The sequence below is a fragment of the Rhipicephalus sanguineus genome, chromosome 4, assembly GCF_013339695.2.
Source record: "Rhipicephalus sanguineus isolate Rsan-2018 chromosome 4, BIME_Rsan_1.4, whole genome shotgun sequence".
Classification (NCBI taxonomy): Eukaryota; Metazoa; Arthropoda; class Arachnida; order Ixodida; family Ixodidae; genus Rhipicephalus; species Rhipicephalus sanguineus.
In genome coordinates, this window is record NC_051179.1 from 14,054,895 (window position 1) to 14,079,068 (window position 24,174).

General features: G+C 42.2%; 3 protein-coding genes across 3 annotated transcripts in view; 1 reads left to right on the forward strand and 2 right to left on the reverse strand.

Annotated features, from left to right (window-relative positions):
- Positions 1–3,075, reverse strand: part of LOC119389437 (ubiquitin carboxyl-terminal hydrolase 48) — a 43,455-nt gene extending 40,380 nt beyond the window's left edge. The window contains exons 1-3 of the mRNA XM_037656690.2: positions 2,661–3,075; positions 2,039–2,159; positions 1,893–1,952 (exon numbers count right to left, since the gene is read on the reverse strand). Coding sequence (XP_037512618.1) covers positions 1,893–1,952; positions 2,039–2,159; positions 2,661–2,794 — 315 coding nt within the window. The 5' untranslated portion in view covers positions 2,795–3,075. The remainder of the gene's footprint in view (positions 1–1,892; positions 1,953–2,038; positions 2,160–2,660) is intronic.
- A 162-nt stretch (positions 3,076–3,237) lies between these two features.
- LOC119389439 (calmodulin-A) lies at positions 3,238–7,572 on the forward strand. The gene is made up of 3 exons (XM_037656692.2): positions 3,238–3,949; positions 5,121–5,219; positions 7,434–7,572. The coding sequence occupies exons 1-3, from the start codon at positions 3,605–3,607 to the stop codon at positions 7,485–7,487; spliced, it is 498 nt and encodes a 165-aa protein (XP_037512620.1). The 5' UTR covers positions 3,238–3,604; the 3' UTR covers positions 7,488–7,572.
- Positions 7,469–24,174, reverse strand: part of LOC119389438 (exosome component 10) — a 41,056-nt gene continuing 24,350 nt past the window's right edge. The window contains exons 12-21 of the mRNA XM_037656691.2: positions 23,713–23,763; positions 22,864–22,975; positions 15,991–16,114; positions 15,235–15,323; positions 13,301–13,351; positions 11,361–11,447; positions 10,886–11,020; positions 8,968–9,148; positions 7,948–8,009; positions 7,469–7,630 (exon numbers count right to left, since the gene is read on the reverse strand). Coding sequence (XP_037512619.1) covers positions 7,538–7,630; positions 7,948–8,009; positions 8,968–9,148; positions 10,886–11,020; positions 11,361–11,447; positions 13,301–13,351; positions 15,235–15,323; positions 15,991–16,114; positions 22,864–22,975; positions 23,713–23,763 — 985 coding nt within the window. The 3' untranslated portion in view covers positions 7,469–7,537. The remainder of the gene's footprint in view (positions 7,631–7,947; positions 8,010–8,967; positions 9,149–10,885; positions 11,021–11,360; positions 11,448–13,300; positions 13,352–15,234; positions 15,324–15,990; positions 16,115–22,863; positions 22,976–23,712; positions 23,764–24,174) is intronic.

A 24,174-nucleotide genomic window follows, 5' to 3' on the forward strand; every position in this document is an offset into this window, starting at 1 on the left:
GCTCATCAAATGAGAAGCTCACATTTTTGTACAGTGTCATCAGATCTTGGAAACATATACAGAATCTCCCGCTTCCTTTCTTTTGAAAGCACAATGATGTAAAATGTCTTGACACAGCAACGCATCCTCTAATGCTGAACTTAATTGTAAACATTGTCTAAAGGCACTTGAATTAATTAGGCAATTTTATAACCATACATATCACTGCCAATTCTGATAGGAATACTAAGCTCACATTACTGAATACGACACTTTTAAGGGAAAGTGGGCACTTTCTCACAAATCAGTGAACTGGCATAAACAAAACAAAAGGACAGACTGATGGGCTAGTTGGTAGTGCATAATTCTGAACAGTAGCGCAAAGAAGATCAAGACGGGACACAGCGCTATCGAGACATAGCACTGTGTCCCGTCTTGATCTGTCGCTGTCCGTGTGCTTTGCGCTACTGTTCAGAATTATGGTATAGACAGCTTCCTGTAGGTTATTGGCATCTTGAAAAGTCACAACACTTATAGCACATGCGTTGTGTCCCTCCTTTTCCATCCTTTTGCCAGAGGGCGTCCGTCACATGCCACATGACGCCCCCTGGCAAAAATACGAAAGTAGGGGAATTGTCCATGGGGCTTGTTTTTCTGCATTATACATAAATAATGAGATCGACAGACAATTAAGCCAAGGAAAGCATAAGGGACATTATTTGTGGTTTCTTAACTGTATTGTAATGATTCTTACTTAAATTGAAAGTAATTAAAGTGGACAAGAAATCACCCTTTCCGTCGGTGGGATCTGAACCCACAACCTTCGAATTACGAGTCAGCACCACTTGCCACCTGGGCTACGTACGGGTGGCGCTGACCAACACTCCCGGGTGTTAAGCACGCATAAGTACCCTATAAAAAAGTGGATGGGGGAGCACCCTCTGTTGTAGCTTAAATGGTAGAGCATCGGACACTTAATTCGAAGGTTGTCGGTTCAGATCCCGCCAACAGAAAGGGTGATTTTTCGTCGACTTTAATTCCTTTCTTTTAATTGAGAATCATTACAATACAGTTAAGAAACCAGAAATAATGTCTCCTATGCATTCCTTGTTTTAATTGTTTTTCAGTTTCATTACCCCTGGAAAAAAAGTGTTTCACACTTGCTGCCTTGGCTTACGAGTGGCAACGACTAACACTCCCAGGGATTAGAAACAAATAAATACCCAACAAAGTGGGCACGTGAACATCCTCCGTCATAGCTCAATCGGTAGAGCATTGGCCACGCAATTCAAATGTTGTGGGTTCGGGCCCCACCAACAGAAAGGGTGTTTCTTCATTCACTTTAATTCATATCAGCTTACGTGAGATTTACTCCACTGCAGTTAAAAACAACAAATCATGTCCCCTATGCTTTCCTTGGCTTAAATGTTCGTTGGATTAATTAGATTATCCCTAAGCCAACTGCCACGTGCGGTTATGTCCCATCGCCAACTACTCTGTTTTCCCCAAACATGAAATCAAGTCCTCATGCATGTTGGAGTAGGAATAACCACCCCTTAAAATAGGAGAGCTTGGGCAGGTTTAGTATGTGTTTACTAAGAAAAGCAATGTCGCTGTTTGCACACTTTTTTTTTAAACACTGAAGAACATAAAGATCACTTTAGGAGGTGCTTGCAAACGCTTCAATTACCTGTGCGAATACCGAAAAACTGCACCAGCAGAATTAACAAACACAATATAGACGGGAAGGAGAGCTGGATCTTGTTTTTCTCTGTCAAAGTTTTCAACCACAATATCTCAAGCTGCCGTTTTCCGAAATGCGAAAATTAATGCGCTGTAAATGACCGTAAACTGAAGGAACAGCACATCAAGGCAGAAACATAACTGTTTCAACATCATCTCAAAGCACAGACCTGGAGAAAGCTGTTTAGGTAGCAGGTTGCACCAAGGTTCTTGAGGCCGACAAAGCCACCCTACAAAATAGATCAACATTTGTACGAAACAAACCTTGTGAGTTGATCAAATTTCAAACGTTTGTAGATATTGGGGTTCACTTTACCTCAGGTCTCCTCTCTGCATTGGGGTCACCCACATCATGCCAGGCACTGTCCTTTAGTTCTTGCAACCAATTTCGTTCTCCAAGGCCCGATAAGCAACGGGGATTTCCCGAACAGTTTCGCCTTCAAGAAAACAAGCGATATATGCACGGATGACAACGCTAGAGAATGTACTGTGCAGTAATTGTGGCAAGTATGAGGAGCAGCTAGTTTCAGATACAAGTTAATGTCGCACTCGGTAACGAATTGGCGAAATAATATTCGATCTACGAAGTCGCTGTCAACACCTGGGCAGAAAGAAACCAAAGCAAACCGGTCGGTGTCACGCCGCCGCTCGGTGAGCAAGCGTCGGCACCGATAGTACCATAAGAAGGGTACACAGGTTTGGAAGACTACATTTTTTATTACGCCTTCTCAGAGGCAGAACCGTGTTTAATGCAAGCGATCAAGATATTGAGCGCAGCAGCCTTCGACCTGCACGCACACATGGCAACTATGAACGTGTTTCCCGCGTATTTTTGCAGCATGGGACACCGAGTGCCACAGCGCGTGCATCGGCTTGCACTGTGCCTGGAGCTGACGGTGAAAGCAACAACACAACTGATAAACAGCGCCCGCACTTACCTGCAAGCGTTCGCCGAGCAAGAACTACATCTAACCCGGTAGGCAGCTTCGATGTGCTCTTGTTTGACATCGGCTGGTTCAACAGTTTCGGTCCACTGCCATGCTATTTTATCCAGCTGCAGCTTCGAAGGCATGACGACATCAGTCTTTAACAAACCATGATCCCTTCATCAGTTGTCACACTGTGGAAGACAGCTAGCAAAATTGTTCCGAATACGAGCCGCCGAACAGTGCAGGCAATAAGGCATCGTTTCGGATAGCTCGACCAATGGCTCGACACAAGCAGGACACACAGTGCACCAACACAGTCGAACAGTCTGTTTAGCTTGCAATCAGTACTTCGTAAAGCGCACCTGACACATCACACCACATTAAGACCGCCGAAGCATTTTTCGAAGTGAACAAAACAAACAGCGCGGCGATCGGCAACATCCAGTGCTGAGGTGAAGCGTCATTTAAGGATCAGGAAGTGCAACAACCCGTCAGGCCTCGGATGCGGGAACAGGAAGTTACGCAACCGCTTCGTCGTCTGCTTTCAGAAAATGGCGCGTTTTTCGCGTCCCTCGTCTCGCCTTGAGGGCGTTCACTACACAAACTAAAATTTGTTTACGCACAAACGTGCAACAAGAGCCTTGCTGGGCCAGCGCTTGCTCGATTAAAAACCGCGGTTTCACAAAAGTCTTTTCTTAGCATCTGAAACTATTCTCGTGACGTGATATGCCGCCGATTTCATGATACAAACTTTACTTTTTCCTCTTTTCTGGTGCATTCCTCGTGTCCATGTTGACGTGCGCGTAGTACACCAGTGCGTATACAAGAAACACTGCGCACGCAATCGTCATCATCGTCTGTAGATTGCATTGCTTTCAGATCGCGATCGAGCGATCACCTCAAGAGCCAATCGGTAAACACGCCGGTGTGTGTTGCAGCTGCTCACGCTACTAATGGCGCACAGCAAACAACTGTCGCCCGAAGAGATTGCAGACATAAAAGGCGCCTTCCTGCTATTCGATCGCAACGGCGACGGCGTCATTTCGTGCGCGGAGCTCGAGATGGTGCTGCGTGCTCTCGGAGAAAGCCCCAGCGCTGACGAGATGGCGCGCATCGTGCGCCAGGTGGACCGCAATTTCAACGGGAGCATCGACTTCCAAGAGTTCTTGGCCTTCATGGTGCGCAAGATGTCTGTGCGCATCAGTACACGCGCGGACGTCCTCAAAGCGTTTCAAGTCTTCGACAGGGACTCCAATGGATACATCACAAAGGCCGAGCTGACCCAAATCTTTACTAAGGTAGGCTCCCTTCGCATCACTTTAAGCAAAAAATCAGTGGAGTGTGTTAGGCAAATATTATAATTGGTTTCCAATATATATAAACTCAATTTATGGCATAATGACTGACAGCTATTAATAACAAGCAAGATTTTCCTGTCTTAATCGAGCTTACGCATGGCTCAATAGAAAACAGCTTGTCAATGCAGGCCAGTACGCCAAATTATACTGCTCCTCGACAAACCTTAATGTTAACCAATGTGGCTCAAGATGTACAAGGTAAACTGGTTCACCAGCTGGGAATTCAAGTGAACTGAAAGTTTGGCAGGATATAACGGAACAGCAGTCAGTGAAGCTACAGAAATACTTCTCAAAAATCCACATCTTTATCTATTTAAAAGCATATGTGGCATCTTAGCCAAAACTCTCCAAGAATTATTCTACAGCCTTAGATTGTACTGAGATTTATATAGCTTGAGTGGCACATCATACATAAGGAGGCTAAGGCAAAATCAGTGAAAGCACCAATAGTTGTCACTGACCAGCCTAGAATGTCATGTATTAGCACTAACCGTGCATATTGTGTAACAGTCTTTCGTCACACAGTAATCATCAGAATTGAGGGGTCTATTCTAATGTGACTATTAGCAATGCGACTGCAGAACTGGCTAGTAAATATTACTCCTCTTATTCACAATTTCATTTACTCCTCTTACTGCTTAATTTCTACTTTATATTTGAAATTAAAGACAATATTACAATACTGAGTACAACATGGGTATTTTTCATTATGGTCACAACTATACATTTCACTTTTCTACCTCCCACCCTACGCTCTCCGAAAACTTATATATCCCTCTAAACAAAACTGTCCATGTACAAACTCCTGCATAGGCAATGATGGACATGTGGCATGTAAAAAAATGTGAACAACATAGGTACAACATATCCTCAAAGGCACAGCTCTGAAACTAAAGCATGCTTCTTGACCAGCTACACGGGGATGCCACTGGGTATGTATACAATATGTTGAGACCCTTTTTTTTTTCATTTCAATTAAAAACATGACATGAACATTAACAGCTTCAGAATGAACATGCACATTGAACTGCTGAAACTTTCTGTAGAATTCATTAGGAGTAGAAAATCTCTTCTTTTAAGACTTAGAACATATTTTTCCTTTCTTTTTCAGATTGGGCAGAGCATGACACTAGAAGAAGCTGAAAAAATCATAGCAGAAGTGGATTCTGACAAGGATGGTCGCATCGACTATGCGGAATTTCTCAACAAGGTGACATACAAAATGTATTGATTTGGAAGCTGCTACACAACTTGCACGATGTCTGCGATTCATAGACCTCGTTCACGCTTACATTGTTACCACTGTTACTGCCCACAGAAACTTCATCTGACTGACATGCACAAGGCGACAATTTTTCTCGCAGCACTTAAGATCAACAGACCTGCAGCAGTGCTCACACACCTAACAAGTTGTACATTCTCCATTCCAAACAGAGTATGGTAGAGTCACTAGGAAAGCAGGTTATTTTCTATTTTTCTATTTCCCAGTGTCTACAGATTTTAATGTCATGTACATGTAAGTACTTACGGAAGATAACTATTCAAAATATTTGGCCTTCCTGTAATGTTAACTGCTTTCACATAGCTACAGAACCTGTAATACACGCTTCACTATTTACAGATTGCCTATTTTGCCAATTTGTGTGGAGCAGTTTACTGTGCAGTAGATCATTTGCTAGACGGCTGGCTTTCATCTGCAGAGAATTTCCATTGCACGTGTTTTTATGAAAAATTAGATTTTCATGCTGTTGCATTAGGCAAAATGTTGGACTACACGAAAATTTGAGCTTACGATAGCACAGGTATACAGAAGAGAAGCCCCTATGCAAAAAAATCTACATTTGAAATACAAGTGGAAGTGTCACAGATAGCAAACAAATATAAATTCGTTTTGCCATGACACATTACAACATACGGAACCTCGGCATGACCTCTAGGTTATGTGATGCCTATAACATGTTGAAAAACCTCACAAACAATGCTGCAAGACTTGTGTCGCAGCCATTAACTTCGTGCTCCTCAGAAACTGCAGTTATACAATGACTGGCCGTGTGGATTTGCAAGTTTGCTTCAGACGTGTATATAATATCCATTTATAACCACTCTAGCCAAAGTAACATTTCATTGAAGTTGGCTTTCAAAGTGAAAGATAGTTTCAAGCTTTGTGCACAAAGAACTTTTGAAATAAGGACGCTATGTTCACTCTGCATCTCACTCACCAAGGTGATGTGAAAATTTCCCAGCCATGGCCGTTGCATTTCGGCGAGGGCAAAATGCACGAACACCTCTGTGCTTAGATTAGGTGCACATTAAAGAACCCCAGGTGGTCAATATCATTCTGGTGTTCCCCACCACGGTGTGCCCCCATAATAATCCATTATTAAACTTAGCGCAAAATAACACGGACAAAGTGAAGTGGTAACATACACAGCGCAGTGTATATTACCAACTCGCCCAGCAAAACGTCCTTCTGAAACCCATAATAATATTACAATTTTCATATATAAAACCCCAGCAATTACTATTATTGATGTGAAAATTCTGAAGGTGGGAATGTTAACTTTCAATGTGCCGGATCATGAAGCAACATGATTAATTTGCTTGTGGAAAAGTGTTCAATACAAATTCTTGAGGTTCAAAAGCTATTGCTCGGCATACTAACTGTTGCATGAATGAGACAGCTAGGTACATACTGAATGCACACGACTGTTTCAATTTAATCAATGGCACATTCACATCCAAATTTCGTACACAGGAAATGCTATTATGTGGATATTTGTTTAACAGCAAGTTTGGGAACAGTACTTGCCTCAGGCACGTAGGCAAGGGGGGGGGGGGGGCAGGGGGCCCGGGCCCCCCCGAAATTCGTCCAGCCTTCTATATGCCTGGGCAACTTTTTTTTTCTTTTTGCCGTGGAAACTTTCTTTCGAACATTTAGGCTTTGGGCCCCCCCCCCGAAAAAAAATCCTGGCTACGTGCCTGACTTGCCTATTTATAAAGTCAACCTTGCACATCATCTCCACTCAAAACACATATTCTGCTAGTACTGAGACAGTAGCACCATCTGTCACAGCTTCACAGAAAATGAGGTGTTCACTGTAACTGTGGCAGGCGGTGCCACTGTTCCTTTGCAACAGAATTATCACACCTTGTGTGGTTTTCCTTCAGATGATAAACACAGTGCATTGAAAAAAAGAGGCCTGCAAAAGTTGTACTAAAGTGATTTTGTAATAAGCGCTACCTTTGTGTGAAATTTTAGCATCAATGAGCCAGCAGTTTAGCTGGAAGAGTCATGTATACCCCACACACATATTTGTGCGACATTCTGTACATTCACATGCCTTCTTATGGTCCAGCAAACTCACTTACAGAGGTTTTGAACGTCAGAGGTGAGATGTGTGTGTGCTTTGTTTCCTCGTTGCAGGTAATGCCGGAAGAGAAGGAGGAAGGCAGTTCCAGTAAAAAACAGCACAAATGAAAACAGCTTTATAGCCCTCCCCTCCCCACAGCTGTATCAGAGAGGGCCGGTCATCGCTTGGGCCACTTGGCAACAGGCTCGCCACTGTTGTTTCCAAATGTGCGGCTCTTGACCTGCTGTCTTCTTCGCTTCTTCTTTCCTGCCTGCATGCAGAAGGGACGAAGTAGCAGTCGCTGCTTGCGCTGTGCACCACTCACACAGTAGGTACAGTCGTGGACAAATGAAATGTAAACAAGAAATTACAAGGTAGCATAGGTTTTTCCATTGATAACTCGACAGCACTGTCTCGGACCGCTAAATAGTATATGGTTGCCGAAGATGAGTTACGTCTCAAGTTAAGCGTGCAAGCCAAAATTGTGCTGACATTATGCGTGCAAGTGATAACAAGAATGAAATAATGTGTTTTAGTTACTTGTTCGTATTTATTTTGTCCATGACTGTACAACACCATTGTACGCACCTTCATGTCATCGGGACCCTCAGGGTTGTAGCTCCAAGGCTGCTTTTTCTGTTCTTTTGGTGCTGAAAGAATAAATGTGTCCCGCATGGGCTTAAATGTGTGTGAACATCGGTCAACAATTACAAGAAAGATGTCTATACTGAACGAGCACACAACTGGCAGAAATACATCTGTCCAGGTGTAACCATTTCTAGCTGGCCATTGTATCGGTGCCATAGTTTACGTGGTCGTGCCAACTGCACACATAGGCTGAACAGCAGTTATGCTCGGCTACACCAAAAAGCAAACTGCATGTGCATAGGTTGACACTGCAGAGAAAAACTTCATCGCTCACTTGAGAACAAGGTGAAAAAACAGAATTTATGGTTGCAGTTTTTAAAAAATGCACATAGCAATCTACAAAACATACCAAGCAAGTACTTATGAGCTCCTTACAATAAGACCGAAATCTGAGTTCATACTCTACGAAAGTATCTTTAGGGCGCTATTTTACACATCATGGGAATGCTGGAATGTGGAAAGTTTGGATTTTCTTAAATGTAGTACTATGTCTAAAAGCATGGCACTAAATGTGCATTAAAACTTTCTTGGAATCTTATGTTCTCAAAAGGCCCTTGCTTTTTGTAACACATCTTTTATATTTTTCATTAAGTAAACCAAGCAAACAAACATATGACTGAAAGTGACACACGGTGAATGTGCACCTTTAGTTCTTTCCTTGACTTACAGTGACCCACAGGTACTTCCTGTGTCTCATTTAACTTTAGTAAATGTAGTGTGAACCTATGCTGTAATAAAAATTACAGAGGGAAATATATCTTGCACTCTGTTCAGTATAGACAAAATCATCGTGGCGACAAAAAGAAGATTGTTACCCAAACGTATCTTTCGAGGTTTTCTGGCTTTTTCAAGAAACATGCAAGGCCAAAGCCCTCACTTCCAGCATTCCCATGCATAAGACAGCAGCACTTTGCCCTTTACGCATTATCGCAATAGTATAACTTTCACACTTCCTTTTACCTTGAGGTGTCTGTGCTGCGTAGTCGAAGGGCTTAAAATCGGTTCCTCCTTTGCTGCTGTCCTCGGCTGTGTCATCGGAAGAAATGTTGACCTGAGCAGAGTTGTACGTTTGGCCGTCGGGAAGAAGTCCCACATCAGGTTCCTGCCTCTTCCTCTTTCCACGCTGTCTACGTGGTGCCTTCTGCGAGTGAGCAAAGTCAAACAAAGACCGCTTGATCCCCACTGCAACAAGTCTCGTTGCTCCTAGCAAATAAGGTAGCAGGTGACAGGCACAATCTTTGTTGCGCTGTAACAAAATGGACTTCACAATTATGTTTAGTGCCAAGGAAACAGTCTGAAAGAAGCCGCTATAGAATGCATCTCCAGTGAATGCAGAATTGCAAGTGACCGACTTTTTTAGTAAGCTGCTGATTCCAACAGTTTCATGCTCATGACAAAAGTTGCATTCTGATGTATTCACTGCGGTCAACTGTGATTCTAGTAAATCGGGGACGTTATCACATACAATCTCTCGCTGTGTTAGGGTATGTCTGTGATTGCTGAATATGCAGTAAAAATTGTTTTAAGCAAATTACATCCTTCGCATTTCGTTTTCTTGACTAACTGCAGTTACAAGTAGCAACAATTATTGCTATGATCAAAGTACCGTATTTATTCGAATCTAAGCCGATGTTTTTTGCGAAAAAACGATGTGCGAAAGTGGGGGGTCGGCTTAGATTCGACAATAGATTCGAGTACAATGATTAAGTTTGTTTTTTTTTCTGGCCTTGCGAATTTCAGGGGTCGGCTTAGAATTGGGGCCGGCCTAGACTCAAGTAAATACGGTAATTCTGGCCTTGGTCATTCTGTAAAATAATTACCAGCCATATGGCAGCGTACACTTATTCACAGAAAAACTTCAAGCGCAGAGAAAGACGAACACACGTGTACAAGGTAGACACTTTGCTAACAAATGTGTTGCTGCCACACTCACCACCATTTTATACATACTCTCTGTTGTGCATGTGCATCTTCAGATCAAGTAGGTATGCATGTAACGATCGTCACATACCTCATACTCGTGTGTTTGTCTATTCTTGGGCTTAAGGTTCTGTGATCATGCAAAGCCAACTAGCCCAGCAATCAGTGTTACTCAAATACACTTATTCAATACGCTCAATATGCAAATTTTATAGATGAAGCAGATAATGCTGATATTTATTTGTTTAAAAATGTGCCTCACACATACACATATCAAACTCGATTTAAATGTAAATGCTTGTAGTAAAAACACAGATTACCTTGGCTTTCATAAGCTTTATTCTGGCAGGAAATGTAGAGTGCACATTTTAATTTTAGATAAGCTTATAGCATACCACATTTATCTTACTTACTTGAGCAGCGCTTGAGCATGCACGCATCTCATTTGAGTGGAAGGTTAGCTCATAAAGCTCGGCCACATCAATAAATTCTGTCATCTGAAAGTGAGCGCTTACTACTGTTCTAATAGTTATTCCACCTTGTGTAGGATTTTTCGCTACCATTCAAACTTGAATATGCACCAACTTGCCTAATTTACTTACTATCCTCCCTAACACTCTTTGTATTGCTGATGAGTACAGGTGGCACCAAAAGTTGTAGCAGTGTGCATAGCCAATAAAATGAGTAAATTTGCAGCTTACTTCTAATGCAGTTGTGACACTGAAAGCTGGTTATCCTCAACATTAGTGGCATTATTTGTAGTTTCTCTCATTATCATGGGCTGCTTCTACACTGAGTGCCTGCACATCACATATTTAGAGAATTCCTGGGAAATGTACAATTTTCATAATTTTCAGAAGGGGCTAACCCTTCAGTGCTGCTGGAAATTATGAAAATAGATTGCACAGCCTGTCTATTCTAGCAAAGGGTTAAGTGGACAAAAGCTGCCCAAACATACCCGTGGTGAACGCAGGGGCTCAGCCAGGGCTGTGTCTTCGTACGATGCTGCTGTGGGAGTCTCTTCTTGTTCTTCTTCTTCCTGCTTGACCTCTGTGGCTTCACTGACCTCGCCAGGCTCGGCCTTCTCTTTAGCCTGGAATGTTCATCGCAAGGCAGTCACAACACTGTGATGGTCGTATTATGTACCACAGTTGACAAATCCTCTTTGATTGTACCAAATCATGCAAAGCACACCATTCGGCCTCTCGCACTGCCTCATTCTTTATAACACAACTCGGCAACCCCACTTTCCAGCACCCCTCTCTAACAACTAATCAAGTTAACAAATGAAAACTGATCTATGGAAGTGTACCTTGTCAGTTGAAACTGATTTAATATTGCTCTCCAGTGTCCCCTAAGCGATTGCATCCAAACCAACTAACCCATTAACAACTTCCGCCCAAGACCATAGAGTGGCTGTGGGTTACACTCACCACACGAGGATCAGGTTTTTCATCAGTTGCCATCACCACTTGGCTGGCCTCAACTTCAGGACCATCTCGCTCCACAGCGGCCTTATACTGTAATGACACATAACATTGGCTGAGATCAGTACTATCAAAGTTATTGCTCTCAACTATCCTGCACTGCTTCTCTTTACATAAGAACTCTTACATTATTTTATGCAAAAACTACTTACAAGAGCACAGTGGGCAAGGGAAAAGGTGATTCAAAAAAGATGGAAAGCTAACAATTAACTGCCTCATAAATGCACATGATCTTCGTCAATCCATTCAGGTCCCGATGTAGGTCAAAAGACACTACTGCCAAAAATGTTCAGTTGCCTCTGTGCTACACCCACTACCTTCACCGTATGCTCTGCCAGTTCTCTGATGTCACCATTTCACCGACTTTTATGTTACTCACAAATGTAATAATTTTTGCTTGTGTTTAACGTGCCGAACGACGATATAATTATGAGACACGCTATAGTGTGGGACTCCGAATTAATTTCGACCATCTGAGGTCCTTTAACGTGTACATAAATCTAAGCACATGGGTGTTCTTTGCATTTCACCCCTACCAAAATGTGGCCACCATGGCCAGGAATCGAACCCGCACCCTTGAGCTTAGCAGCACTACCATGGCGGCCACTCACAAATGTGTGTTTTTTTTTTAACCCGTGACAACCATCGTGATACTTTCAGCACCAGCTATCTGTTCTAAACATTACAACACCTACTCCCTCATCCATACTGCTCTGGTATATTTCTATTTCCTAATGTTACTCGTACTACCATTTCTCAATGCATCCCTCATTTGTGTATTTGGATAAAACATGTGGGCAAGTTGGTTAGAATCCATGATAAAGTGAGTAAGTACAACTTCACGACGACGCGGGAGTCTGTGCCTGTTTTCTCTCTGCGTCCTCGTGAAGTTGTGCTTACTCAGTGTATCATTTGTGCAGTTCTAAGCTTTAGCCCACTCGGCCAGAATGAAATAAACAAACCTATTATGCCCAATCTCCCTGCCATCCGCGAACTGCCCTCCACACAGTCCGACCAACACGAAATCAAAACTTATCGGATACCTCAAATCAAGTTTCATTTTTAATTTTGCAAAAGTAGGGTGACCACGTCAATCACGAAAGCTTTGTTTACAGCCACCACACTTGCTGTTGTGCGACATCACATGTGCATCACGTCAAATGAAGTGAGTAAGATTCAGTGCTGCACCTTAAATTTCTGTTGCTGTCGTGCATTGGTTCTATGGAGTAGGTGGTGCTGTGGGTAAAAGGACATAGAGAGTAGATACCAAGCTAAACTTGGCACGTTAAAGGGACATTGCTGAGAAAAAATTATTTTTACCAATTAGTAAATTTACCAAATGTTCAACTCTTGCTGCCAAAAGATGCTTGGTAAGTGAGAAAGTCACAAAAAGTAAACGCAGGTGGCGATACAACCTTAAAGCTCCCACCAAAACTCACTGTGATGCCGTAGATTTGGATGGCGTCTACTAAGGCCAACATAGTTCTTAATTGGCAAAACTGAAGCACATTGTCATCTGAGGGGGCCAATGTGTTCATGTACCAAGTTTCAGGATGTTTCGTTGAGCCAATGTGGCCTAAATACGGAAAAAACACTGAAATTCTTGACATTATGCTGACATTCATGTGCAGAATGTTCGCTGCGAAATAACATTAAAGCTTTCACGCTGATTTTCTCTCCTATTAATAAACTTATCATGGTGAAATTAACGACAGTAAAGTATTCAAGGAATAATTGATCAGTCTAAATAAGTTCACTGTTTCACTTTAGTATCGCTTTAAAAGAGCATGCATTCTAAGGCAATGTGCAAGGAGAAATGAAAGCTCGTTTCAGCTACATCATCCAGTGCTCACTCTTGCAGCAAACACAAAACAACAGACACTTACTCGCTTGTATGGCAAGACAAAGGTACCACTCCTTAGCTTTGTTTGTGGAACCTGCAATGAAAAGCACAGAATAGGGAAGGTAAGTGTGATTTTTCCCATAACATTTTTTATTACAAACAACATGCGAGAGAATAAACAAAAATGCAAAGCCTGTCTCGTCATTTTTTTTTGTGCTTAGTTTGTGATGAAGTCACTTATGACCTGCCCAATTTGCTGTCATTACAATTGCACGCTCATGAAGGAAGAGTAGATTAGATCAGAGAGCAAACAGGGGTAACTGATATCCTTGCTACCATTAAGAGAAGAAAACTGGACCTGGGCGGGTCGCATAATGCGTAGGACAGATAACGGATGGTCAGTGAGAGCAACGGAATGAGTACCGCGGGGTGGGAAATGCAACCGAGGGTGGCAGAGAGTTAGGTAGGGTGATAAAACTAAGGAATCTGCAGGCATAAAATAAAATCAGCTAATGTGAGACAGGGTGAATTGAAGATACATTGCAATAGTATTGAAAGTTGGGCTAGTTGGTACGGTAGCGTGTTTGGGTACAGTGCGAGGAACGACGAAGACGGAATAGAACAGAAGAGACATGGACGAGCGATGACTTGCAACTGAAAAGATTTGTTTGAATAACACGTCAACGTAAAAGCAAAAAAACACATCAACATTGCGCAGAAATGTTAAAAACGAACGGAAAAGGTAACATAGAGTATCATCCTAATGCCACACGTGCTGAGAAGATAGGCGAACTCCTTATCCACAAGAGACAACGATGGCTCACTTACGCATGCGTCACCCATTTGGTTAATGTGGAATGCTTAGGCTTGTGCGAATAGTAAATTTTAGGTTCGAAGCGAATAGTGATTTTGGTCGAATAATTTCGAATCGAATTCGAATAGCGTATATCACATACTATAAAGAAAAATGAGCATAATTGTCATGACTCCACCAACCTGCGCAACCTTTTTTTAAATTGTAACAAGGCATGTGCAAATGTCATTCTTTTTGGTTCAAAGGAAGTGGACGCAACTTTGAATAGTAGCAGGATTTGGCTTTCGGTAGAATGCAAGTGATAATGTGTGAAATATGTTACATTTTAAAATTTATTATACTTGGAGCATATAAGCCCGTATAACAAGTTTTTACACTTAAAAAATGATGAATCGATGTGAGGGTAATATTTTCATTTAACCTTGAAGTAGGGCTTCGCGGCAGTGCGGATTTTTTCTGAAAAGGTGTATTCACGGTATACCACTCCTCCATTGCAGTGAAACCACCTTTACAGGAGCTTACAAACGGACAGTGCGGATTTTTCTTGGAAAGGTGTACTTTACGGTATAGCACCCCTCTCCTGCAGTGAAACCACCCTTACAGGGGGGTTACAAGCGAACTAATATACACCTATTCGTTCATTTCGAATACTTCGAAATTTTCAATAATTTAAATTCGAATCGAAGTGAATTCGAATACTGTATTATTCGTTCAAACATTCGAAGTGCTCGAATATTCGCACAAGCCTAGGAATGCTTCTATCACTTCTATAGTTGTCTGGGAATTATGTTTTGACGATATCTTTGCATCGACAAAAACAGGTGAGCAGCCACACGTGTTGCAATGTGATGCCAGATGCGAAACGTTAGGATTCTTCCAGTCAGATTAGAACACTTCAATATACTAGGTACAATGCACAATCAACTGCCGTGATGGGTGCCCGTACTATCACTTACTCCCTGTTGTTGTCCTCTCACATTTAAACGTCCATCAAATGTTTGCCATACTAAGCATGCGAATACATAAACACAAAGGTTGTATGAGAGAAAGCATATGAGATCAAGGACGAGCAAAGAAAACTTGAGAATAATAGAGCAAACAGCATTCATTGCAACCAAGCAGCACATGGGCAACATTCAGTGCTTCTACAGTAAACCACACACCTTGGCTGCTATTGCCCCCAAACTTGGCACTGCCTTAGTCAGAAGCTGCGAAGTGGGCTTTTCTGCAGGCAGAGGCTCCGCGTCTTCATCTACATAAAATGACACAAGCAACAACCATGACAACTTTCACCATGTATGTCAGTCAGTTAGTCAATCAGTCAATCTATCTATTAATCAATCAATGCTGAACATTCATGCATCAAAACTAAGACATTGTTATGAAGCACACCATAATTAGGAACTCCAGATTAACTTTGATCACCTGTGGTGCACGTAAATTCCACATACACAGGCATTTTGGCATATTTCTCCCATAAAAATGCAGCCGTCATGAACGGCGCTTGAACCCCTGCTTTTTTGTGCTTAGTGTCATAAAGCTGTAGCTGCCAAGCCACCATAGCATGGTTAAATAAATACTAAGTAACGAAATACATAAAATCCAGATCCTCCAATGTTAATGGTCATTCACACTTTTGCTTAATTAAGAAGTGAGGTATGATTAATGAAAGCTGCAATAATGAAAATGCCATGTTCTTGACATTCTTTCTTGCTTCCTGGTGCTCTTAACGTTTTAATCGGTGATGCCAAAACGCAATGCCAAGATCAGCAAACTAAAATAATGTTGCAATAAGTTATACAGTTTATTTAAATTACAAGAAAGTTATTTTCAATGGCACAATCAATTTCGACATGGGGTGTGAAACATATTGTCTCAAGGAAGCAGCCTCGAGTGACAACTTGGCTGCAGCCACTAACCTAGAAGAGTGGGCAGTGCTAGACTGGCATCGTCATGCCGAGGCCGATCGTGGACGCAATGAAGCACGCTATCCAAGTCAACTTGCACAGCCACTGGCCATGATGACTTTTCTGGCACCAAGCTCTGCAATGTAAGAGAAGTAGATTTATGTCATCAAGCTAATGGCTCCAATTTATCGTCACCATAGGGCAGAAATTCTGTCTATTTTTGTCCTGTACATTTTACAGAATCATGTTTGCAGGATAAATTTGAAATAGTTGAAGCAAAAAAAATAAAGACCATGAAGAATTGTATGACCAGGGTTTTCGACAGCTCACCAGCTGTCTAAATTTTGTGCGACTGCATTAAATTTAGCACACTCACTTTTGTGACACGCTGCTACACAGGAAAGAAAAGTCTACTTTGGAACTGATGGTAGCGGCATTGGATGAATCAGTAGACACAACATAAATTTCCTACTTTAACTCAATATGTAGCGTTGAAGAGGCCGTGTCACAGAAAATGTGCAGTCGGCATCGGTGCCATCATCTATGAGCAAGAAATACCGATGGATACAAAGAATAAAAATCAAGGCTCATGCTGGAATCGAACCCGGCCATTCTGCATGGCAGTCGAGTATACGCCAATGCTTCAGACTGCCTTGCAAGAATAATAAATTGTGTTTAACGTCCCGAAACTGAGATTTGATTATGAGATACGACATTGTGGAGGGCTCCGGAAATTTTGACCATCTGGTGTTCTTTAACATGCACCTAAATCTAAGTACACGGGCCTCAAGAATTCGCGCCTCTATCGAAAATGCGGCCGCCGCGGCCGGAATTTGATCCCGCGACCTGCGGGTTAGCAGTCGAGCACCGTAACCGCTATAGACCACCGTGGCGGGTCTGCTTTGTAAAAAGAAGACCGATAAAGGCATGACTTAGGGAGAGAAGTCAAGTTAACAGATCTAATATTGTGTGGTAGAAGAAAAGTGTAGAACCACAGCAAGCGTCACACCATGTGAATTGCATAACGAGTGGCTGGTTGAAAGCTACCCACCCATTACAAAGGGCTCAGCTATAATTCATCATCATCAACATCAGCCATACTATCAACAAAATGTGCAGCTACATAAATGCACGTATGATCCGTATGGTAAATCACAAATGTAATTGCAGTAGGTACCCTAGGAGTGTTTACAACAACCAATGGCATGCGTAAAGATGTTCCTTCCCTCACAGCCCGGTTGAGGTGTCCTCCGAGAAGCGGAGCATGGCAAGCGAACGAGGCCCGATAACACTACTGCATCGCACTCTTAAAAGCAAAGGTCTTCCAAGTTTTCAGGCAACTTGTAGTGGGCCGCAGTTATGAACAGTATTTAGAATAAACTGAAGTCCAAATGATCGCATCATCAATCATCACGAGCCACCGTACAAATGACAGCGGCTGCTCAGGCATAAGCAACTCGGCCATTACACGGCATGGATGGTGGCATGAAACAGCCATAAATTAGAACTTTGTGCTGTTATCAGTGATTAGCCACAGTTTTAAGCCAATGCACATTGAAATTCTATGCAATCATAAATGTTGCAATTATAATGCACATGGCATCCCCAAAATCGCATCGCAGAGCATGACTACATTATCCTTCCCAAGTAAACAACGTCAGCACACGTATTGCAATTTTTCAAAGTGCCTAGCCGCAATAATTACGGCATATTGTAGATTCTTTGTTTTTTTATAACCTACTATAAACCAGGCAAACAGTGTTCCCTGTAGCAAACATCAACCTTCCAGCGCGTGGAGACAACCGATAAGCCTTAAAGTGTAGTCTTCTTTTGCAAGCCTGCACAAAGAAGAAAACGACGAAAGCACAATAGACAATACGTCTTCTTGGCCAATCCCCCTGAGTGGGTATGTGCCAATATGCATAGGCTACAAACAAACAAACAAATCAAAAGGACTTTTTCATCCTCCTGTGACATGTGGCTGATTGATAAGAAGAAAAGAAGCATATTCATGATTGTACAGTCTTATTTCACACTAATGCCACTATTCTTAACCTTTTCATAACCATTAAATTCCTGGCCAATCCCCTACGATGGGTATGAGCCACGGCTGTTTAGGGCGAACGACATACACAGGGCACATCATCGAGGAAGCCAAATTGACTTTTCTTGCCACCTGCCTGCAGAACTAGATACTATAAGCCAATTAATAAGCATATTAAGAGTTTTCCAATGTCAACAGTTTGCCAATTTCAACAATGTCAAAGGTTAATTCCGATAAAAACTAATTTACGACTCTACTACAATCTCATAGCGCTCAGTCAATGCACCATTGTTGGTTGGTTGGTTGGCTCCTTAGGGGAATAGCTCAACCCACTACGGGGGATCGGCCACGAAGCGTGCGGCAGTAGACATTGCGAAAAAATAAAATAAAAGGAATATGCGAAAAAGATAATTTATAGTAAAGCAAAAATGTTAGGGTAATTTAGATTTTTTTTTCTTTTTTTTTTAATGAAATGTTAATTAAACGAGTGGTAAATAATAGAATTAAATAAATAAGCAATTACAGAAATTTAAGTAAGGCAATGAAATGATATATTTCTACTTATAATATTAACATGGCAGTCTCTTTGTTTCTTTAATATAAATGAATATGGCATCATATATGCCCCTGTTGCATTGCCCCAGTGCCAACGCCCCCAGGGAGAGCAATGCCGATGTGGAAAGCTCTAGGCCAAGTTTTTGAAAAGGTGGCTTAAGAAATCTTTGCCTTATGTTTTGGTATCTGCGACATTCTGTGAAGTAGTGCTCTATTGTTTCTGCTTGATTACAATAATTACAGTTAGGGGAAGGAACGAAACCAGGCCTGTGTGAATAAAAATTTAGTGACGGTATTCCGCATCGCAGTCTAGTTAACGTTACTTCCAACTGCCTTGTACTACACCGTGTGCTATTCCACGGAAACCTAAGGTGCTGAAAATATGTATTGTTTAGGACTGAAGATTTAGTACGTTCCTCTTGCAGACAAAAATTTCGGAATCGTGCGATCATGTTATTAGAGGACGGCCTCAGAACATTTAGGACCGGTCCTTTAAAGGGACACTAAAGGCAAATAACAATTTATGTCAGAGTGAAAGCCCAATGTATGACAACTTCTAAAACGGCAATATTATCAACAGCAGTGCCCTACTTACCGTGAAATTAAGCTAAATGTATCACATGATGAGCGCCACGAGTGGGACATTTTCGAAGTGATCCCGATGACGTAGGGAAGTCGGCCTACAATAAATCACTAGTAATCAAACTAGCAGCAGTAAAAAAAGAACATTCCGAGCATCAAAAGACGTAATAAAATGCTGTTTGTTCGTTTCCGCTTGATTCATGGAAAACAAAACCTCCGTGGCGTTGCCATGGGGAACGGCGCGTGTGGTTCAAAGGTTCCGTTTTCGCCGAACTGTGCCTCGCCCGTCTCAGTGGTAGTTTCGGGATCGCATACTGCCGTGCGTGTTTTGCGCGCTCGTGAAAGTCGCTCTGACAGAAAGTTCGACAAAATGCCGCATGCGTGTGATATTGCCGGATGCCTGAATGGTGCACAACGCCAGTGCTGCAGCAAGGAAACCGGTGTGTCTTTTCACTGGGTGCCGCGGAATGAACCCTTACGCTCGAAGTGGCTTAGTGTCATGCAATTGCGCCAGTGTGCTAAACAGTCAAAACCTCTGCGTGTGTGCTCGCTGCACTTTAGTACTGAGGATTACGAGACCAACCGCAATTTGGTGACGGCTCTGAATGTGCCCATCCGAGCAAGTCTTTGCCGCAGCGCCGTTGTTGCTACTGTGGGTCCCGCTACTTCCGCTCGGCTGCTACTAGTGTCGGCGGCCGCGCAGTAAAAGCGGGCAACGTTGGGCACGGCAGCAGTGACGTATGAGAGTCGTATTTTCAGGCGGGAGATTTGAAGCGCGCTAACGCGATGTGGACAACTAAAAACGTGATTTTATTTCAAAATAAGCACTTCCTTGGCACAAAAGCAGCGGTACAAGGTTTCTGGACCGCTATTTCAACAATCAACGTCGACTTAATATTTGCCTTTAGTGTCCCTTTAAGGGATGCTGCTGCCAGAGTGTCCGCCGCTTCATTTATTATCAGTCCAGTGTGGCCTGGTAACCAAACCAACCGGACGTGCCCTACGTGATTGGGCATATACGAGTAAAGTTCTGTTAGGCAGCTCGACGGCTGTGGCACTGTTAATGCCGTACACACAGACAAGAAATCCATTAATATAATTGCTGAAGAGATATGTGCTGGGAGTTTCCACAAAGCAAGAATAATTGTGATTAATTCTGCCTGGAATATTGGTGCGAAGTCGGGCAAACGAAGGGAAAATGACCAATTTAGTGCTGCTGAATAAATTCCCACCCCTGCCTTCTCATCAGTAACAGAAGCATCTGTGGCTATTACTGAATTTATCTGTACGTTTCTAAGGTAGTCTTCCAACAACCCGTTTAAATATCTAATGGGCAATAACTTAGCATTTTTTGGAAATATGTTATCATATTCTATTACTGCTGAGTGTTTGAGTGCGTTTGGGTAGATTATATCACTAAATGTCACTTGTAATGGCTCCAGGAGCTTTTGCACGAAAATTATTTAAGGGCGATGTAGTCAAGACCATTCACATTAAAAAAATGTGGACGGCTCTCTAAGAAATACATATTGGGAGCATCTGTGTTGGGAGGCATATATGTTTAGAAATGTTTGAACTGTTAAAATTCTAAACCTAGTTTGAAGACATGGCAGGTTTGTTTCATGGTAAAGTATATTATTAGCTACAAATTTTGGAAGCGCGAGACATAAACGTAGCGCCACATGTTCTATAGTTAGAAGAGGGCGTAATTGTGCAATCATGTGTTGGTCATAACTACACACTTTTCCTTCTATAAGTAGTGCTTCTAGCCGCTTCAGCACAGTGAAATCCACATAACCCATGTAATCTTTGTCCATAAAATTTGTTTTCAGCACCTCTCTACCAGGGCCGTAACTAGGGGGGTGTTGAGGGGTTTCTGACACCTCCCGATATTTTTTCATGCTATAACTTTTCACATAATACTAAAATATTTGCACGAATTCACAGCGACCACCAGTTGCCAAAGTTAGCTGTTACAGAGACAAACACCCGCTGAAAAAAATTTCTGGGTGTGGCCCTGCTTTCTCTACATATGCTAAATTTGGTTTCTTGCAAACATAATCATAAAAAAATAAACAGATACCGCAATGACCAGGGTAACAAACCACGACCACAGAAGCAGATGGTCAGACATTACGTACACAGTTGATACCATGTGCACAACTGTGCACTTCAGATTAAAAGAGGAGACACGAGATGACAGTTTCTTTCTTTGTTCTTCTTGATGGCACCTCAGCACTAAGTAAGTGCCATAAATTTTTTTTTTTTTGCGCTTTGACTGGCACGAGACTGCAGTGAAATTGGCCATCTAGACAGCATCACCATTCCCACGACTGTGGCATATTACATCACTAGCCTTAGCACTGATTTAGTCCATCTAGTTTGAGGACGGTGACGGACTCTTGTCACACCGTTTTCTAGTGGTCTTGGGTGGTCCAGGAGGTTTATCGGCAAGTGGTGCGGATTCTGTAGCAGTTGTGCAAACAGTTGACTTGGCTGAACCTTGCCGAGGTTGTTGAGGGCACGACTCCTGCACGTGTAGCTCAGCACATTAGAAAACGGCAGTGCCACCACTGCCTGTTCTTGCTATCTTCCTGAATTCTGCGAGCCTACTATACTGAGTTAGGGTACATTGTGCAGAAACTGCTGAGGCTGCAGTCACGTCTTGACAGCACCTCCTTCATCCCCCCCCCCCCACCCCCCCAAAAAAAGACACCCTTGCACTCACAAGCATGGGCCCTTATATCATGCAGTTTCGTAGCAGCACACCACAAACAGTAAACTTCTGATAATTCAACTCCACTTTGACATACTGCAGTTGTTCATGTTTTATTTCAATTACTACATTCTGTTACAGCATTTCATCTTTTGGAAGACTTTGAATGAAATGACGCAGAGTTAATGGAAGTACTCTGGCGCCGAATGTTACTCATTTGCTGTGCAACTTCAGCCCCTGAATTGCCGTGAAACAAAATAAAGATGTGGTGTGAAAATGTATTAGATGAAAATGCAACACGCAATGGCCAATGTTTTCGGTGACAGATATATATACATATGACAATTTACACTGCCTTTGTTTTACAAAGTCTTCGGACTCCTCTTTGTAAAATTGCTTGTTTACTAAGAAGCCCTAAACACAGAATTTCCGGGAGAAGGACTACCACAACTATAACACACATCACGAGACTTCACCTGCAATCATCGTTAACCGCGTCACGAATCAAACAATCATGTAAAAAAGTTTAGTAATAGCCATGCGATGAATCATAAATTATGTACAAAAGTTTAGTAAAAAGTAAATTAGGCAGCAGCAGTAGCATAAGGTTTGTGTTTCACAGTGTTCTTAATAGCAACAGTCAGTAGAAAACCCCACCAGCACATTTTGAGTGGAATTTGACAGCATACACTTGATAATTGCCGCTTTTTTCCTTATCACCACCACTTCACACTAAACAATGTTCACCCAATTAGCCAATTACATATAGTAATACACATGCAAAGCAACGTAGCTTTGAGTGACAAAAGCTTTTCCTTTGGCAAAATATAGCAACATAGAAGGCAGCACGTGCTGCAGACATCAGAACAAGTATACCCGTGAAAAAGCTGCAAATAAACAAGACATGAAAAGACTGAACTGAAGTTCTAGAGAGTTCAAACCTAATAAAGAGAACGCGTGCAAAGAAAATAGAATGTGCACTACAAACCTCGTTGAGTGGCACTTCCCGAGCTTTCAGGATGATAGTGTGCAGCTCGTTAAGGTTCTGCCGCACTAGAGGAGGGCAGGGATTGCAGCAGGCCACAATACCTTGTTGCTCCCTGTGACAATGATACATACCGTAAGGGCTGTACATGGAAGCCTTGGCTTGATAACATTGTCACTGTGCATGCTACAAGTGCAAAGTAACGATGAAAATGCACAGAAACTACACTGATAATTGCCAGCGTAAAAGAGTTGCTGAACACATCTGGAAGGCTGTTCACTTTACTAAAGACATGTAGTACTATTGCACAATTGCAGAGGAAGCAAAATTGGTACATCAAAAATGGCACGATGACTTATAGTCGGTTACAAATCAAGAATAAATGTAAGCTCCGCCCACAGCTGCTGCTGTCTCACCCAGAGAGAATTTGCATGCTGCTCCATCCAATCGCATTTGCTCGTTTCGATGACGTCAAACACCTTTCGTGTGTGTCAGGTAGGCGACTTTCCCATTTAGACACGTTTGCATCGCTGGTTCTTGGTCAAAAACTTGAACTTTCAGCCAAATTTCAGCAAAGACTGCAACATCACTGCTTGGCCAAGCGTCATACTTTAGGTACCGACAACAAACTTTTAACTCTTAATATGCATAGTATTTACATTAGCAGAGAAAATGTACTCATGGTGAGAATGGAAACTACCTAGCACGACTATCTTGCACAGATGAAAGGCAGGCATGCCGCAGTTCAGAGAGTGGAGCTTATATTTATTCTTAGGTTGTAAGAAACAAACTGGAGGGTCGAAGTATTCATTTGCTCTTGCATTTTAAATATAATTATTACGCAACAATTACCTTGGCAGGATCTCTGATATCTCCAGGATCATATGGTTGGGCAGTACGTATCTGCAAATCAATTACAGCTCTATTAGATAAGTTCACGTGAAATAATCATCACAAAAGTATTGAAAACAATACTTTTGAAGGAGCTATACTTCAGTGCACTTGCATCTGAAGGAATTAATTGACAAATTTTGCTTTTTTAATGAACTTACACAAATGTAGGCCTTATGGGCTACTTAAGCAGGAGCATAAAGGTAATAACATTGCATGAAATGGCCATAAGGTCTGAAGAATAATTCAAACAGAAGCTTGTGCGTTAGAGGACTTCGAACCAATGCTAGCATACTGCATTTGTGTAAAATGTAAAAGAATCAAGAATTATGGCCAAGAACACAGTGGTTAAATGCAGTTAGGGAATGAAGAGGTACACTGTCAATGGAACCATGGAAAACATGGACACCAAACTGATAGCCC

Excerpts from the sequence above, each read along its gene's own strand:
- LOC119389439 (XM_037656692.2), top strand. The coding sequence starts at position 3,605 with ATGGCGCACAGCAAACAACTGTCGCCCGAAGAGATTGCAGACATAAAA. Across the intron at positions 3,950-5,120 it reads TGACCCAAATCTTTACTAAG|ATTGGGCAGAGCATGACACT; the intron begins GTAGGCTCCCTT and ends TTTCTTTTTCAG. Across the intron at positions 5,220-7,433 it reads ATGCGGAATTTCTCAACAAG|GTAATGCCGGAAGAGAAGGA; the intron begins GTGACATACAAA and ends TCCTCGTTGCAG.